The sequence below is a fragment of the Cervus canadensis genome, chromosome 16, assembly GCF_019320065.1.
Source record: "Cervus canadensis isolate Bull #8, Minnesota chromosome 16, ASM1932006v1, whole genome shotgun sequence".
NCBI classification, from domain to species: Eukaryota; Metazoa; Chordata; class Mammalia; order Artiodactyla; family Cervidae; genus Cervus; species Cervus canadensis.
The window spans coordinates 26,988,813-27,008,503 of record NC_057401.1 but is presented as its reverse complement, the minus strand read 5'-3'; the positions used below and the strand labels follow the sequence as shown (position 1 = coordinate 27,008,503).

The 19,691-nt window shown below is 37.8% G+C and overlaps 1 protein-coding gene across 4 annotated transcripts in view; it reads left to right on the top strand.

The window, feature by feature from the left end:
• PARP8 (poly(ADP-ribose) polymerase family member 8) overlaps positions 1–18,634 on the top strand; it is a 187,786-nt gene extending 169,152 nt beyond the window's left edge. For 3 of the 4 annotated variants that reach the window (XM_043488453.1, XM_043488451.1, XM_043488452.1), the window contains 4 exons: positions 4,146–4,219; positions 5,545–5,614; positions 6,463–6,547; positions 16,947–18,634. In XM_043488453.1, the coding sequence (XP_043344388.1) occupies positions 4,146–4,219; positions 5,545–5,614; positions 6,463–6,547; positions 16,947–17,049 (332 nt within the window). In that variant the 3' untranslated portion in view covers positions 17,050–18,634. Of the gene's footprint in view, positions 1–4,145; positions 4,220–5,544; positions 5,615–6,462; positions 6,598–16,946 lie in introns of all 4 variants that reach the window. The other variant, XM_043488454.1, reaches the window with a different exon arrangement.
• The last annotated feature ends 1,057 nt before the right edge of the window (positions 18,635–19,691 follow it).

Below are 19,691 nucleotides of genomic sequence, written 5' to 3'. Positions count from 1 at the left end.
CCCCAAGGACTGTAGCCTGCCAGGGTCCTCTGTCCGTGAGATTCTCCAAACAAGAATACTGGAGTGGGTATTCTTATCTCCATTTCCTTCTCTTTAATCCAAGAATCAAACCCAGGTCTCTTGCATTGCAGGCAGACTCTTTACCAACTGAGCTATACCACCTTTTTATCAAGTGAACAAGCTTATTTGATGTATTTGTATTAAATTCATTTGATAAATGTCAGAAATAAAAACAAAGCTCACATGCCAAGATTTATAATATTTCCCCTAGTGTATAATATGGAATATATGTTTTGTTAATTTCAAAAACTGACAAATTTTAATGTTACTTTTAATTTTCAGTCATTTCTATTTTTATTCCATCTACATGAAACATTGATAACACAGTATGTACAAAGTATTATGGAGAGCACAGTAAAGTTTATATACAAGTTAACCCACTATCATTGAATGTAGTTCTGTACCATGCCAACTTCTTACCTGTGGATCATTATGTTGTTCAGTCCCTCAGTCATGTCCAACTCTTTGCGACCCTGTGGACTGCAGCACGCCAGGCTTCCCTGTCTTTCACTGTTTCCTGGAGTTTCCTCAAATTCATGTCCATTGAATTGGATTGTGTTATTAAATATCCCATAAAAAAAGTTTTAAATAGTATGGAAAACTTAGGTTTAAAAAGACACCCTCAAAACCATACTACTTGTTGACAATTTGTTGTTAATATTTTGGTGAGATTGTTTTAATTTTGGAATAAATTGAAAGCATGTGCTAAGGAGGAGCCTCATGAATTCAAAATATGGCAAGAATGATTACCAAATTGTTAGCATCTGTAATCTTTAGGTAGTAAAAATGTGGGGTGTTTTTTCTTTGCAATATTTCTTTGGAATGTTTTACTTTGATCAGGTGTTTTTTTTTTTAGAACAAAAATATATTGTTTAAATATAAAGAAACGGGAATACCAGACCACCTGACCTGCCTCTTGAGAAACCTGTATGCAGGTCAGGAAGCAACAGTTAGAACTGGACATGGAACAACAGACTGGTTCCAAATAGCAAAAGGAGTACGTCAATGCTGTATATTGTCACTCTGCTTATTTAACTTATATGCAGAGTACATCATGAGAAACGCAGGGCTGGAGGAAGCACAAGCTGGAATCAAGATTGCCAGGATAAATATCAATAACCTCAGATATGCAGATGACACCACCATTATGGCAGAAAGTGAAGAAGCACCAAAGAGCCTCTTGACGAAAGTGAAAGAGGAGAGTGAAAAAGTTGGCTTAAAGCTCAACATTCTGAAAACTAAGATCATGGCATCTGGTCCCATCACTTCATGGCAAATAGATGGGGAAACTGTGAAAACAGTGTCAGACTTTATTTTTCTGGGCTCCAAAATCACTGCAGATGGTGATTTCAGCCATGAAATTAAAAGACGCTTACTCCTTGGAAGGAAAGTTATGACCAACCTAGATAGCATATTACAAAGCAGAGACATTACTTTGCCAACAAAGGTCCATCTAGTCAAGGCTATGGTTTTTCCAGTGGTCATGTATGGATATGAGAGTTGGATTATAAAGAAGGCTGAGCGCTGAAGAATTGATGCTTTTGAACTGTGGTGTTAGAGAAGACTCTTGAGAGTCCCTTGGACTGCAAGGAGATCCAACCAGTCCATCCTCAAGGACATCAGTCCTGGGTGTACATTGGAAGGTCTGCTGTTGAACCTGAAACTCTAATACTTTGTCCACCTCATGCGAAGAGCTGACCCATTTGAAAAGACCCTGATGCTGGGAGGGATTGGGGGCAGGAGGAGAAGGGGCCGACAGAGGATGAGATGGTTGAATGGCGTCACCGACTCAATGGACATGGGTTTGGGTGGACTCCGGGAGTTGGTGATGGACAGGGAGGCCTGGCATGCTGCGGTTCATGGGGTTGCAAAGAGTCGGACACGACTGAGCAACTGAACTGAACTGAATTATGCTCTTTGTTAAGAAATTGAAACTACACAGAATGGTATAAAATAACAGATGAAAAATTTTCCTCCTTTCCTACAGTGTCAGTGTTTACTGCATTTCCCTTTAGACTTTTAAATGCTTTTATGTTTGGCATTCTGTATGCCTGCACATATATGATTGGTTTTGCTTATGTGCTTGTGTGTGTGGGGGGGTTACATGATTCTATTAAACAGCTTCAGGAGATGTTCATGTGGTGTCTGTATGGTAAGTCTTATGATCGTCATGTTGTAGGAAACGAGACTTAGAGAGGTCTGATAACTAGGGGAGCATTAACTAGGCTCACCTCTCTGATTCCTTTCTCCACGTTTATACTCTTTCAGCCACAGCATCTGATTTCTCAGAGTTCTATCCTCACCTTTCCAGAGTACATGTCCTAAGAGGACATGTATGCCTGCTATGACTCAGTGTCAGAAGCCACATGGTGTCACTTCCCGTATACAGATACTGGTCAGAGCAGTCACAAGGCCCTCCAGATTCAAGGGCTGGGGGATTTAAACTCCATTTCCTGATGAAAGAGCAGCGAAGTCACATAGTTGAAAAGCATATTGTTGAGAAATATTGTTGCAGTGATCTTTGAAAATACAGTATGCCCAAATAACACTAGGAAAATAAATATCAGAAGAATAAGATAGTATAGGAAAGAAAATAACGTAGTTCAGTGGAGAAGATGATTCAAATCAGCTTAAGTCAGATTCTAAATCTAACTAAACCAGAACACAATAAAAAAGTAATGTAAAACCAGTTTTAATAAATAAATGCAACCTCGGCATAGATAAGAAAAACACAACAAATCACCAAGTGTTGCGATTTTCGGCTTCATATCCTGGTGTACAGACTCTTTAGATGGGTTCATGGAAAGGTTTGTGGGGGATACAAATGAATGTGAAATTTGTCTGTGTGAATGTGCATCTATCTGGAAAGAGGTTCCATAGCTTTCATCCAATTCTTTAAGTGTCCTTGATCTGAAAAGAAAAAGTAAGAACCTCTACCATAAGTTCAAGTACCTTCATACTTGGTTTTGAAGGCTGTAGGTATAGGAGGTAGAGAGCAGACCAGTGTCCACATATAATAGCCTCTGCCTTTCCCTTAGATAGGGCTTCCCTGGTGACTCAGGCGGTAAAGAATCTGCCTGCAATGCAGGAGACCTGGGTTCAATCCCTAGGTTGGGAAGATCCCCTGGAGAAGGGAATGGCTACCCACTCCAGTATTCTTGCCTGGAGATTCCCATGGACAGAGGAGCCTGGAGAGCTACAGGCCATGGGGTTGCAAAGAGTCAAACATGACTGAGCGACTAACACACTTTCACTTCCCTCAGAACTGCCTCTGAAACCTTCAGCCTGTTTCTCAACTTGACTCCACCTACTTCTGCATCTCTGGGGGAATGTCTGCTTTGGAAAATGCTTACGTCATACCACTTGCAATTTGGCCCATAGACTTTACCCATTTTCATTAAGCCTTTTATTGAAACAGCAACAAATAGGCATCTCAACTTCAGGATAGTAGATGAGCATTTTTTTTTATTAAGTATAGCTACAAATCTACCTATTCTAAACAGATAGGAATTTTATTTCTGTTTTGTCTGAAATATTTCACAGTAAAAAAGCCATGGAGTTACACAGAGTCTGGTAAGATTTGTATCATATACAAAAGGACTTAGTTTTCCTTTATTAAGAGGAATAGTAAATTCTATAGGTATTGAGCATATATCAGCAACTCATGAAGTGGCAATATTAATATTTTTTAAAAATTGTTCCTATTTCCCATCCCTTATCTATTTTCTCATCACCAGATGATAAGAATGAAAGTTTGGTCCTAAAAGCCTTTTAAAATCAAGTTTAAAAAATTTTCTGATTATATCAACTTTATGCAAGAGGTGATCCTATCCTTCTTTTCAACACAAAGAAAAACAAACTGTATTTTCCACTTTGTAACTTGACCAGAACTTCCAAACCCACTGACTTTCCACCCTCCTTGCTCAGGGCACAGTGGCTGCTCCTTCAGGAGCCCTTTGTGACCGTCTGTGCCTTGATGCTGTCAAGCCTTGGCCTAAAATGGAACTTGGCAGTGTATATGGATTGTATTTTGAGCTGCATCATACAGCTTTGTCCCTAAATTATTACTTTGCTAATGTTTTTAGGGATGAACAAGAAGCAGAAGGTGTCGGCCAAGGATGAGCCGGCTTCAAGCAGTAAAAACAGCAATGCATCCCAGGTATTGTAGCAACTTGGGTGGCTGTCTCTGATGGGTGAACTCTAGCGCCCTTAGCCAGCAAGAGTTTGATAAATACTCAGGCTTTTTAAATCTGCAAAATTATTTTAGGCGATACTTATACAGAAACAAAACTCACCCTAAAATATAATCACTCAGATGCCTTTATTCAATCAGTATGCAGCAAATATTTATTGAGCTTCTACTAAAATGCTGGACAGCTCCTAGTCATTGAGCTATAGTGATAGTGTATAATAGACAAATCCTCTTGAAACCTGCATTCTACTGAGTGGTTATAAGTAAATTAAATTTGGGGCTTCTTGGTGGTCCAGTGGTTAGGACTTTACCTTCCAATGCAGGGGTTGAGGATTCAGTCCCTGGTCAGGGAACTAAGATCCCACATACCTACAGACCAAAAAACCAAAGCATAAAGCAGAAGTAATATAGTAACAAATTCAATAAATATTTTTAAAATGGTCCACATCCAGGAAAACTTTAATAATTAATTAAATATTTATTTTAGTAGAATGTTAGATGGTGGTAAATCTTCTGGATAAAAATCAGGGAAGGGGGATGCTGAAGGCCATGGATTGAAGATGGAACTAGAACGAATGTTAAATGGGATGATGGGGAAAGAATGCTCTGAGAAGGTTCTAGTTGAGTGAAGACCCGTAAGTGATGAGTGCATGAGCCATGTGGCTCTCTGGGAGAAAGAACATTCCAGGCATAGAGAAGAGCAAGCACAAATCCCTTGTTGTTTCAGAGAAAACAAGCATTCTGGAAAAACTAAAATCCATCTGATGAATAATGTGACTTTAGATTTTTTTTTTTAAAAAAAAGAGTGTAGCTAATCTAATATCTGAAAACAAAAACAAACCCCCAGAGTTTCTACATAAGATGTTTCTGAAACCTCTGTGGCTTAATGTGTTATAAAAATGGGTTGATTTTAAATAGTTAGGTGATCTAGAAAAATTGATTGTAATGTTTGAAAAGATAATGCAGCTTTGTTTCCCTATAAATAGAGATGCTAGACTTCCAGTAAAACTAAATTTGAGTTCTGATTCTGTGTTGTGGGGCTACTGAACTTTAAGTATTTTCAGGTCACTTATTTTGAAAGTGATGTAATTATGATTATGTACAGAAATTAAGTGATGTAACAAATATAGATTGACATTAACAGAGAACTCAAGGATATTACTGCTAGTTGAGAAGGCCATTTTTTAAAACTCTGGAGCTATCTTAGTGATGATTACATTTTAATGATGATTCTTTTCACTTGAGTGACTGTTCCATTTTTACTCTAATTTTTAAATTCTTTTGGAATTTAGTCACAGAAGAAAGGACAACAATCCCAGTTCCTGCAAAGCCGTAACTTAAAATGCATAGCCTTATGTGAAGGTAAGTTGAAAGTTTTATAATCCTCATAGCGTTTATTCTCTATCTTAACAGTATTTAAGAATTTAAGTGTGTTTACAAAATGCTCATAATGGACTAGTGAAAGCTTTGTTTCTTATGACAAAGAGCATAGATGGAAAACACAGCAGAGATCATCAAGGTTAAAACAAAGAGCAGAACTGGCAAGGTTTCAAACAGTGCTATATTTTATTCTTGACAGCTATCTCAGAAGAGTAATTATCTCTTTTTGATCAAGTATTGTTCATCTCTATTGTTCATCTATACCCCTTCCTCTTTGTGTTGGTTTCTGAATGTATATTACCATGAAAACTCTGAAAGATGAACTGAGCACTGAGTAGATAACCCAGGAGGTCTCTCTTGTTCCTACACTGAACTTATTCTTCTTTTCTGAACTTGGGATAAAAAATTGATAGGTGATTTACAATATCATATACTTTCCTTTGTTCTTGCTTTAAAATCTGACTTTGGCTAAAAGTTCATTTTTTCTTCTTCTGTTGGGAGTTTTGGTAACCACTGTTAACTGTCTTTTAGGTTTTTCAACATTTGATAGTTGTAGAGGATTTAAGGTGGCCTTCTACCTAGTTCCCAAGTCAGGACCTGTTTGCCATCATGAGTACAAAGTCATTTCCTTCCTATTATGCTAAGTGTGTTCCAAACATAAAATTGCCACTTGGCATTTCACTGTTCTTATTTACATTTTTTGATAGTTTAATAAGATGAAATGTTTTTCATATGTTAATTTGTACATGCATTTTTGCTTTTGGACTTCTAAGAAAAGGGAGATAGTAATTTAGAATAAAATATTCTTTCATTTTATCTTCCCTTTACAGTGATCACCTCACCTGACCTGCACAAACATGGGGAGATATGGGTCGTCCCGAATACTGATCATGTCTGCACAAGATTCTTTTTTGTGTAAGTGTGAAGGCTTAAAATCCTACGTTACTGTCTCCTCCATAAATGAGGTAATAGTGACTACGTTATTGTTTGGTCACTTAAGCTGCCAAAATATAATAGATATTGTCTCACGGACTTCCCTTGTTAGCTCAGACAGTAAAACGTCTGCCTACAATGTGGAAGACCCAGGTTCAATCCCTGGGGCGGGAAGATCCACTGGAGAAGGAAATGGCAACCCACTCCAGTACTCTTGCCTGGAAAATCCCATGGACCGAGGAGCCTGGGAGGCTACAGTCCATGGGGTAGCAAAGAGTCAGACACGACTGAGCGACATCACGTTCTTTCACTTTCTCATCAGGGCTTCCCTAGAGGCTCAGACAATAAGGAATCCACCTGCAATGCAGGAGACCTAGATTCGATCTCTGAGTTGCGAAGATCCCCTGGAGGACGTCATGGCAACCCACCCTAGTATTCTTGCCTGGAGAATCCCCATAGACAGAGGAGCCAGGAGAGCTTACAGTAGATGGGGTTGCAAAGAGCCAGACACGACTGAGCAACTCAGCACAGCACGGCATTTTCTCATCAAGTTAATGTTTTTGTTTTATTTTAATAAGCTGTGAAAAACAGGGATATTTAAAAGCCATTAACTTAGAAGATTTGAAGAAAAACATGGTCTCTTTAACCACTGTGTATGTATGTATTGTGTTGTTGTTTAGTCACTAAGTCATGTCTGACTCTTTTGGGACCCCATGGACTGTCGTCTGCCAGGCTTCTCTGTCCATGGAATTTTCCAGACAAGAATACTGGAGTGGGTTGCCATTTCCTACTCCAGGGGATCTTCCCAACCCAGGGATCAAACCCACATCTCCTGCATTGGCAGGCGGGTTCTTTAGCATTAAGCCTCCAGGGAAGGCCCATATGTTTGTATACATGTGTATGTAAGTGTACATATACATACATACAGATCTTATATGTATCTAGGTAGATATACACATTAGGTTACTTACAAAAGTGTGGTTATTGGGAAATCATAGGTCTAGGACAATAATCTGGATCTAATAGCACCAGAGCTATTATACATCCTCCAGTCTCTAAAGACAAGAAGAGAAAGCAGTTAGGAGGACCTGGTAAGAGAGTCATTTCTAGTTCATCATGACTCCATGAAAGGAGTCATGGCCATCAATTCAGGGACGTAGGCAGTGCAGGAGGCCCTTGTTGGGTGGAGCCAAGCAAAACCTTGATGGCTGCCCTCCTACCAGCACACTGCTGGGACACCCCATTGGCCAAACTCTACCTGAAACTAGAGGGCAAGAGAAATTATTGATCAAGACCATACAGGTCAGCCTCCTCGGGCAAAAGGCAAAGTAGAGAAGAGTGTTCCATGGCTCTGGAGGCTCCCAGGAAAGCATCTGCTTTTTAAGGTTATAATTCAGATGAAGTTGTAGCACAGCACAGGTCTCTTGGGAAAGACAGTCACTGAATATTTTTTTTTCCTTTCTTCTTTCTTGCTCATTTTGTTTCTTATTCATTGTTAGAAGATTGACTTTCTAAAAGATGCCTCCAATCCCAAACTTTTTCAGTTAGTGTGAGCTGGAAATTTTGATGGTATGGTAACTCCAGAGTCTTTTTCTTAGCCTGTCACTAATTAGTTAATCTATTCCTTTTAGGGTTATATGTGCTAAGTTGCTTCACTCGTGTCCAACTCTTTGCCATCCCATTGATTGTAGCCCACCAGGCTCCTCTGTCCATGATTCTCCAGGCAAGACTACTGGAGTGGGTTGCCACTCCCTTCTCCAGGAGATCTTCTCCCCCCAGAGACTGAACTGTGTCTCCTGTATTGTCAGACAGGGTTTTTACTACTAGCGCCACCTGGGAAGCCCCATTTAGTGTTATGCTAAAATTCAAATTTGTTGAGCTAAATAAACAACTTTAGATACGGAAGTGCTCAGAAGTAGTATTATTTCTTTGCAGTTTTACACAAATTATACCTAAACTAAATCAGTAGGGCACATGTGTGGATATTGACTGGAGAGAAGGATTTCTGTATTTCGTAAGAAAAAAATGAGGAAAGACCATCTGAAGACAAGAGAAGAAAATACGTTTAGTATCCTCAGATATTTTCCAAATAATACAGAGGGGGAAAATTCTATTAAGGTAATGATTTTCATTTCTTTATAAACACAGATGAGATTTCATCCTTCATCCCTCAGGAGAGAAGAAACTAATTAAGGAAAATTGATAAGATTCAAAACACATCAAAAGGAAAATCCATTCACTAATGAATGTACATTCTAATTACAACCATCAGTTTCTTTCTTTATAAAAGATATAATCACAGACTTCTACTAGTGATCTGCCTCCCTAGTGAGTGGTAGCATCTAGGAAAAAAATAAATTGAGGAGAAAAAATGAGTTTTCACAAATATTCCATAATCAAACAGAAACTCAATTTCTGTTCTTATTTTATTTATTTATTTATTTTACACATTGTGCGATTTCTAGTTAGGAGCTTTTCCTTATGACTAGGATATGAAGTAGTGAATTATAATAAATTCCATGCTAATCTGATTTCCAGAATGAAGGAGAGAATGAAACAGCTGTGTGATATCCTAATCACATTCTTCCCAAGAGGTAAACAATAGCAGAGAATGAAGGGAAAACAGGGGAAATTTTAGGGATTAGGGCATCAGAAAAAATTTAAAGTACAATTTAAAGGACAATATTAGATAGGGAAAACAGAAGAATAAGAAGTTTGAAAAAAATTTGTCGGAAAATTCCAAAAATGAATAAACTTAACCAAGTATATATGCTTCAGGCAAAATGTAGTAATTCAGATTTTAAGAACAGATTCCAGCCAGTTTTGAGTGTCTAGGAACTGATCAAGCTAAAGCTTGATTTCGTTACTGATCTTGAGACTCATGTGCGCAAAGACATTAATGTCAATGTGTAGAAATCAGGCAGCTGTTCAGAAGCTGGGCTTAAACAGGGGATGTGAAAACCACATCATGCTCTAGTCAGATACAACAAAAATGTTTATTTCACAGTAAATGGGGATTTTAAAGCTGGAGAGGAAAACTTACTATTGATATTTTCCGTAAATGGGAATAAATAATAAAATCCAAGAGAAGGTAATTGATTGGGTGCATCCAGAGCCATGGGCACCCCATGCTACACTACCCCCATCACTGCCATAGTGAAAACTTGTAGAGATGGGAGTGTATCTTCTCCCTCAGCTACTGGGGACCAAGGACACTTTAAGAACTGCTGGGTTTTTGTATCTTTCTATCTGATGTTACAACCTACATGTTTAGTGGTTCCATGGTTCTTTGATTTAGAGCAGGAAGATTTGCAAATGAACTGTTACTGTATTTTCTTTGTCATATTGATATAAGGTATATATTTTCAAAACATTTCAAGATGTGCAGAAATTTAAGAGCAGGAGGGACCAAATAAAATAGACCATCTGCAGAAAAGAGATGTGGGGTATTTTCAGGTTCTGGAGTGAAGCCACTACCTGTGCCAAACTTCAGAAATTCCTATCTAAATGTACTTTTTAAGGTCTAGCTCAAATACCACCTCTTCCATGAAGCTCCTAATAAAAATTAGCCTCTCTTCCTGGTATGCCTACAGCTCAGTGCCGAGCTTCCATTTAAATTCAGTTTATTCAGTGTGTCTGACTCGTGAGGCCATGTGTTAATCCTTAAAGGGCAGAACTCCTATTGTTGTTGTTGTTTGTAACTGCCCTGCATGCCCTGAATCAGCTTGCATGGTATATGATACACAGCTGCTTTTCAGTAAATTTTTAATGAACAAAAAGGGAGGAGGGGTGCACAAAAAGGAAAATGTTTTGGAATATGTATAGGTTTTATTTTAGGTCAGAGTTTGAAAAGATAGCTATAAGAGAAGATTATGAAATAAGAACTGTAGAATGGCTATTTTGAGAAATAAGAGATGCATTGCACCATGATTTTGCAAAAAAATACACAGTGTTTGAATGGGAACGTAGCAAGGAGACAGCTTATTTATGAAGTTAGACGACAGGACATTCAGTCATGGCTCAGTGACTTAAGCTGTGTGACATCAAACTGATACGATCTGAGAGCTTTGCTTCATCCCCAGTGTGTAATAAATCCAATTTCTCTGTCTCTAACCCAGATCTCTTTCCAAGATTGAAACTGCCACATCACTCCCCTACTTAAAAGTCTTTGATAGCTGCTTACTGCTTATAAGATGAAGTCCAGTCTCCTTTACAAAGGGAACCACCTGACTCCTTGATGCTTTGTTCTTTTTTTCAACACCACTGTGTTGAAGGAGGGAGAGATGCCCGGCTGCCTGGCCCATCATTTTCCACTGGCCGCTGTTTCACACCTGGGATGTCACGCTGTGCAACCTGACCTGTATGCTGGGATTTCCGCACTCCATGCTCTTCTTTCCTTTCTTCATTACGCTTGGATCCTGTCTTTCATTCTTTTCCCTATTGCCTATCTCTTCAATATTGCCTGTCTAATTCCCACTCCTCTTTTAAATCTTAGCGTATATCTTCTCTCCTCCCAGAAACTTCTCTTCATGCCTTTGTGCTGCTCCTTGATGTTACTGTGTAACACCCTGGATGTGTTTCTGTGATTGGATTGTTCTTTTTTATGTATTGTCTCCTCCATTACTCCCCTGTATGCCTCTTGAGATTGGGGACTACATAGCTCACTAGCATAGTGCTTGGCAGATAAGTAGGAATGAATGAAATGCCAATTTTATGATTGCTTGCTGAATATTTCCCTCCCCTCCAAAGTCGACTAATACCTTAAAATCATTACGTACAAAGTGGAGCCTATTATTGCTAAATCCCTTAGCTGCTTTCACAGCTTCCTCCATCTCTGCAATCACTTCATACATCAAGGAGACTTAGAACCTGAGCTGTAGCTTTCAGTTGTTTTTCCTTGCTTGCTAGTCATCAGTTCCCAAGTACATCTTTTCACAATTTTCTTCTGTAAACACATTTGTTTCCATGTGTATCGTAAATTCCTTGTAGTACACCAGAAGATTGCTGGTTATTTTCCATGCTTCTGCTTTCTTCATTGCTCCTAACCTGTTTTTTATACTGCCAGATGTTAAAAAACATTGCCATTATTACACTAGTGGTACCTATTCAGTGTACAGAAAGTGAAATCAAAAGCAAGTTGAAAGAGAGACAGTCACCCATCATATTCCCCTCTTAGAGGTAACAACGGTTAATAAGATCATACTATTTATACCACATTATTTTTCCAAGAGGAGAGTTTGATTATTCCTTGCTCATGAAGGCTAAGAGTTACTTAAAAAAAAAAAATGGCATTCTGCAACATGGTACCCATCTGACTTGACTTCAATTATCCATATAAATCACTCATTGAATAAAATTATTTTCCAAGCCATTCCTTGAAAACACTTGGAATTGTTTTTCCCATTTATTGTGCCTTTGCTCAGTCAGTACCAGTGCTTGGCCTTCTCACCAGTTCAGCCTTTAGTTAATCTTTCCAGGCTTAACTATGTGGTCTTTTCCATGGGGCCTTTTCCGGCGTCCCAGTCAGACAGGATATCTGTCTTTACTGTGAGTTCTGCTTGCCCTTTCTTTGTTCACCCAGGCTGCCTTGTCCTCAAGTTAATCGTATAACTCTATTATCACCCCTAGTAAAATGCAAATTCTGTCTGTGTTTGGGAATCTCATGTCTTGTGCAGAAACACTTAATACATATGGAATGAAAGCAATGACAAAACACTGAATGTTCTAACTTAATCAAGAGATTTCTACATGGGCTGTGAAGTAGACAGTGCACCTAGAGCATCAGATTTCTCACAGGAACTTTGGAGACGGGCTGAATGTCATTCAGTTCACAATGAATTTCTCCTCTCTGCAGCTAATGAAAAGCAGTACTACCATTTCTGGCTTCCAGATTTAGGAAATCAGGAAAAAGATGTATGTGTACCAATCTTAAAACTGTCCCAAAGCTACTATGGGCTTCCCAGGTGGCGCTAGTGGTAAAGAATCCTGCCAATGCAGCGAGAGACCCAGATTTGATCTCTGGGTCAGGAAGATCACCTGGAGAAGGAAATGGCAACCCATTCCGGTATTCTTGCCTGGAAAATCCCATGGACAGAGGAGCCTGGCTGGGCTATAGTCCACGGAGTTGCCAAGAGTTGCCCACACTTGAGCGACCAACACTTTCACACTTTTTATACTACTAATAGCATAAGTAATTTTTGTCCTCTTGCAGATAATTTCATATTTCCTTCTTCAGAAACCCCCACTCAAGTGTATCACTTCCCTGTTAATATCATTCTTGCTCTATTTCTCTTTAAAATTCTGTTGCTTTCTAGACGTAAGTAAACGTCAGTGTTATGTTAACAACTTAGTGTTTGTCTACAATACTAATAACTGCAGAATAGTCTATATGCTATATTATAGTAAATGCTCTAATGCCACTAGTAATACATGTATCTAAGCCCTGCTGGTTGACTAATTCAAATGGTAGTTGGGTTTTCCTTTATTTTTATATACGCTTCATAGTTTCACACTCAAATGCCTTTGATCAGTTTTATCCTTCAGCCCTCAACTGTTGTACTTCCTTGAGGGCTTCACAGACAACGGAAAAATAAGCATTTTTCTTGATACTTTCAGCTCAGTCTCTCATTCTTGCTCTCTGTTCTTTTCTCCCCTATGCTCTTTCTCTAAATTATTATAGTTTATTTAAAGAATGTGAGTCTCACCTCCTCTCCATAACGTCAAAGGCTTTTTGAGTGTCAGTGAATGTGTATTTGGGTATAGAAAACCCTTCCATCTGAATGGAAAACAGAGTGAGGGGAGAGTGAGGGGGCATGACTGGAGAGGAAGTTTATGTTTGGATTATGAAGGACCCTAGTGTGAATGCCAGTGACGTTGGATTTTTGTCTTACAAGTGAAGCCAAGGCCATTTGCATCACTCTAGCAGGGCAGAGAATAGTCTTGCAGGAGGGGTAGTGGGGATAAGTGTAGAGCTAGAAAGACTAGTTATAATGTTTAGTACAATAGTCTAGATCAGCGTTTCTTACTACAAAAAGAAATGTATTTGACATTGTGACCAGGGAAAGACTTTGATTGGTACTTACTGCCCATCTCTATTCTAATTTCATTGAAAAATGCTAGCCTGCACAACCTAAGTTAATTTCAGAGCCTGCTAACTATATACAACCTGCAACTTGAAAATCACTCATTTAGATGAATAATGTGTGTGTGTGTGTGTGCACTTAGTTATGTCCTACTCCTTGGCCCCATGGACTGTAGCCCGCCAGGCTCCTCTGTCCATGGAACTTACCAGGCCCAGAATACTGGAGTGGTTGCCATTTCCTACCCCAGGGGATCTTCCCAACCCAGGGATCAAATGCAAGTCTCTTGCTCCTCCTGCATTGGCAATCGAATTCTTTACCACTAGATTTGTTTACCAATGAAGGCCCAAACGAAGTTGATGGCATCAGATTGAGAGAAGTTGCAAGTGAGAATAAGTAGGAAACTGGAAGTGAGGTAGCTGGATGATTTACTGGGTTTGGGCACATGGAATAACCAAGAATAACTGGTTTTCCCGCTATTTCTGATAGATGATAGTACCTTCAAGTTTAAAGATTGACAGAATAGAAAAGAGCAGTCAGTTTTGAATTAAGAAGTTAAATTCAGTTTTAAATACACCACCTCTGTGATTTCTGTAGGAAATGTATAGTCAGGGCAAGATGTAAGGATTGGAGATACAGTTTTAGGAATCAGCAAGTGGCTGATAGTAACAACAGTGGGGGAGACTGAATTTGCATATCATGAAAAGAAAGAACACTGAGGAGTGAATTGTGAATAAAACCAGCATTGAAATGGGAGGTTAGAGGGGAAAAATGCAGTGAAGGAAACTGAGAGTTAATATTCAAAGGGCCAACTAAGGAGGGAAGAGATGATACAGCTTCATGAAAAGAGCCATCAACTGTATCCCATGCTGCAGACATAGTGGATATAGTTTTCTGGTTGCTGTGGGCAACCGTTGTCAGCATTTTTCAGGATAGTAGTAGGACCTGAAGAATAATTGCAGTGGGTTAAGGAGAAAATGGAAATTATGATGTATTACAGACAAATTTTCATCAAGATCCACTTTAAATTGAAAAGAAGAGAAATGTAGGCTGAGATATCTATTAAGATGAGAGTATTTTACTCAACATTGTGTCCAAAGCACAGAGGACACAGTAGGTGTGTTGACTATACCCAAAGTGCCATAGAGATAGGACAGACATAATCTCCTATGAGGAAATTTAGGCTGGAGTTACACGGTGGACTGGTACCTGAAATTGGAAAGTCATCAAGAACAAAACAATTCTAGGACCTGCCATTCTTCCCACTTCTCTCAAAGCACTATGGTTTTCTTCGTATCTGCTGTATACTCTTTTTGTCAATCTCTTTTAAAAGTTTTCCATAATCCATATCCTAGAGGAGCTAGCTCAGTTGGTTTGGAAAAACATCATTATCTCCTTTGGGCCAAGCCTGCAAGCCAGGTTGCTTCTCCAGCCTTGCTCAGAATTATGGATGGCTCAACCTACTTTTGATCCAGTGAGTAGCCAGAATTTATACAAAAGCAAGGCTAACATATTTGACTTGTCCAATAAAATATATTTCTAAAAAAAAAAAAATATATATATATATATATATATATTTCTACACATTTTGCTACAAAACACCTGATTGGATCTGGATAATTCTAAAGTGTTTTGTGTTACACATTCTCTAGTTTGTAACAGGGGCTTCTCAGGTTACACTACTGGTAAAGAACCCACCTGCCAATGCAGGAGACATAAAGAGTTGCAGGTTCAAGCGCTGGGTCAGGAAAATCCCCTGGAGGAAGGCATGGCAACCCACTCCAGTATTCTTGCTTGGAGAATCCCATGGACAGGGGAGCCTAGTGGGCTATGATCCATGGTGTCATAAAGAGTCGGACATGACTGAAAATTGTTTGATCTCATGAGAAAACATTTACAACTGGGCTTTGTACCATATATCCTATTCTTTTTTCACAATAATGTTTCACCACGGAATGCCTTATGTACACATATGTGTATGTATGTATTTGCACAGTAAGAGTTAACCAAGTAGGCAACCTTGGGCCATTTCTTAGGAGTTTAAAAAAGAAAGTGTTAATCACTCAGTCGTGTCTGACTCTTTGCAACCCCATGGACTGTAGCCCATCAGGCTCCTCTGTCCACGGGATTCTCCAGGCAAGAATACTGGAGTGCATAGCCGTTTCCTTCAGGGGATCTTCCGAACCCAGAGGTCAAACCTGGGTCTCCTGCATTAAAGGCAGATTCTTTACCATCTAAGCTACCAAGGAAGACCCCTTAGGAGTTTAAGCTTGATACAAATGCAGTTATCACTAGGTTTTTAAGCAGTTGGTTATTAAAGACCTCATTTCTCATTGTAATATGTTATTTATTTCGCTTTTCTGTATGGTACCATTTCAGGAGAATTTTAAGTATGGTGAGTAAAAGACAGTGGCACACATTAATATCTGAGACACTGTGCTTACACCCCTGGTTATCTATTTTGAAGTAATTATCACTTCTCTAAAGCTTCTGTCTTGAAGTCATTTTTATGAAGTAAAATTAATTCATTACTTATTCTACTCTGAATATTATCATGGAAGTTTAAAAATTCATTCTTGGGAAATTCTTATTACCCAAGTAAGTTTATTTGAAGAAATGAATTATCATCTAAAATGTAATTATTTCTTTCTAAAGGACTTAGTAATAGCTGTCTTTTAATGTTGTATTTTCACTTCTGTTGCTTAGCTAAACTTAGCAGGCTTGCTTTCTTATGTGTAGTACCAGCATAAATAAGAATAGGGTTTTAGTTGGACTAATAAGAAAAAAAAAAATACAGCACCGATTACAACAGAATAGTAATTAAAAGGCAAGAATCCTGCAGGAGCAATGGTGGAAGGTGAGGTGATTTTTCTGAGTGTTACTGATCAGAAAATAAAGAAATAATTTATGTAGGAGTGGAGCAAAGAAGTCAAGAAACCAAGGAACATAAAACTGAAGTCAGTATGTTCTTTCTCAGCAGGCTTCACTGCTGTGGGAAGTGTTTGCAGGGCCAAAGACACTGGGGTGCTCCCTGCATTCAAGCAATGCTTTATGGGGGGTTAAAATTTAAAATGAAGGGGCAAATCAGGGCATGATGAGAAATAATCCTGTGTTTAGTCATGTGACCTTTTCTGCATTTAGTAATGTGATCATGTTATTAAATATAACTGAGAATTGTCTTTCTCTTGATTCCTTTGGACTGTACTTTAGGTATCAGATAGCATTTCTAAGCTGTCTTAAATGCTCTGAAAATGTTTTTGAATGTTTCATCTTTTTTAATGTTCTATGTTTTTGTGTTTTAGCTATGAAGATGGCCAAGTGGGAGACGCAAATATTAACACCCAAGAAGGAGGCATTCACAAAGAGATCCTACGAGTAATTGGTAATCAAACTGCTACTGGTTAAAGGACCACCATTTAATTAACATGATTTGAAAGCCTTCCTCGGGTTCAAAGCTGGATTTTGAACTGAAGAAGATGATAAAATAATTTATTGTTATTATAAACAAAATTAACCCTTTGAATACTGATTTTTTTCTTAGTATTTCTAAGTATATCATTAAATACCTAAAATGGTATATAATTTACCAATTGTAGGGTTATGGAATCTAGTAATAAAATTACAACAGCACTTAAACTGAAGTTTGGGTTCCTCACACAATAAACAGATTGAAAAAACAGTTTTGTGCTGATATGTTTATATTAAACTCTCTAATTGGAAATTTAACATTATATACCGACATCTTAGGGTACCAAAAGAGAATTGAAAGCATTTTATAATGGCGTCTAAATCTATAAGAGACTTTGCAATAAGTATAATGTTTGCACATTCTGATGTGCTATATAATTAGCAGTATGAAAGTTCGAATGTTTTGGGGAGGGATGTTTCCTAATCTGTTATTTTTCCTTATATAAAAGCAATTAGGTCTTTAGATGCAGCGCTTTGCCTAAAAGTATGTAATATACATATCTATAGATTCATGCATCAAATGTCTGATTGTGCATATATGTGTATATGTACACATATATGTATTTTAACAACAAAGATGGCATAGCTCCACAGTTCTGTTCTCATTCGATGGAAAGAAAATGATATTCAGTAAGAAAATGATGTTCTCTCTGGACATAAACCAAGATATGAGCCAAAATCATCACCATTCATTCACTGAAAATATTTGCAAACAAATTTTCTATTTGTTTAAAGAATTTTCCCTTCAGTTAAACTCTTTATAATGTTATAATGTTGTAATATGGGGTATGTAGACACCCCTGGTGGACTAAATCTATTCGAATGATCATATGTTTAAAAGAAAGACCTTGAATTTAAACAAACAGTATATATATATTTTTATTTCCTACAATGGAATTTTTTTACATTTATTTATACCACACCAGCCTTTTTGTATTTTTTCATTTAAGACCTGTGCTTAGTTTGTTTTTCATATTGAGAAAGAAGACAAACTTTGAAATTTCTTTTATATTAAAAGAATATGAATACGTTTACAGAGAACAATAACACCAGCTCTCAGCATTCTCTTTTTGAGTCATGTGCTCATCAAAATCATTTCTGTTTCTTTGGATTCTAAGTTCTTATTCATTACAAGTTTTAATTGACAGTGTGTATTTTCCTGCATGATGTTTCTGGAATAAGGCCATTCATGAGAGCAGTTTAATTAGCAAGTCTGCCACTCTATTCAAATCCTGAATCAAGGCTCATATCTATTTAAAAAGAAAAAAATTTTAAATGTACACTCATTTGTAAGTGTAATGTTATAAATTCTGTGCTTATTTCCTTTGGTATAAAAGGTGAGAACAAAGGTCATCCACATTGTTAAGGGTTGCCATCTAGGAAGCATTTCTTAATCATTTGTTTTCTTATATTGTAAATAATTGATATGCCACTTATTTCTGCAAAAATAGACTTGAAGTGGTTGGGATATTCATCATTGTGATAGGATCCACTTAAAATATTGATTTGTTTTGACTTGTGCCTCTGAACTCAAGGCCAGACTGAAGGATAATATTGGTATGGCAGGGCAAAGATACAGTATCTTATTCAGTCTTCTGTGATCGGATATTTGAAGACTTTACATGGGTCAAGAGGACTACTTGCTTCTTTCTGCCATGACTCCCATAGTCTCCCAAGTCCCTTTATGGTGTTTTAAAAAGTAACAGAAGTAATAATTTTGTGGGACATTCATATATATGACATAAATATAAGGCTGTAATAGCAGGATTTGGAAATTGAAATCCTGAAACCGCCTATGTTTGGCCACTAGGACCACTGAGGCACCTCCAAAAACTCTCTGTCGTACCTCCAAGCATAATTTAAAAACCACCAATCCAGTAGGGTTTATTTAACAGTTGAGTGATCAGTAAGGAGTGTAGTGTTAGAAGCTGAACTGGAAAGGGAGCTTGGAGGACTCAAGGGAGACTATTTAAAGAAGATAAAACTTCATAATACAAACTTCTGCTACCAACTTAAGCATGAAAGTAGATTCAGCTAACAGAGCAAGGGAAGTAATTGATAGCTTTAATGCCCACTAAATTATTACAGATAATAGACATCTTTTGTGATAATGTCTTCTAATGATAATCAATTGAATGCTTTTGCAAGGCAGACTGACAGATTTTAATTTTTTTTTGAAAAATTGCCAGAGCCTTTTTAGGCAAGTATTCTAAAATCCAGTCTTTTAATCGGACTTTTGATGTTGGGAATACTATAGTATACTAATGCTTATCTTTATTTCTACAGAATCCAATTTCAATACCCATTAGTAGATGAATATCGTGCTTTCAAAATCGAAGCAGGTCCTTTAAATTTAGAAGTTTCAACATTATTATCATGCCTTGATTCAGTCACTTCTTTTAAGATATTATCTTTTGACTTATTTGGTGATTCCAAACATGTGATATTGTGTTGTTCTTCTATAATCATTTGAAGTCTGTTCACTGATGCTTTGTAATAGTTACATTATTGATATAGCCATTACTGCTTAATATTAACTCACTGAGCAAAAGCAATCATTTATTTTCATTCTTAAAGTA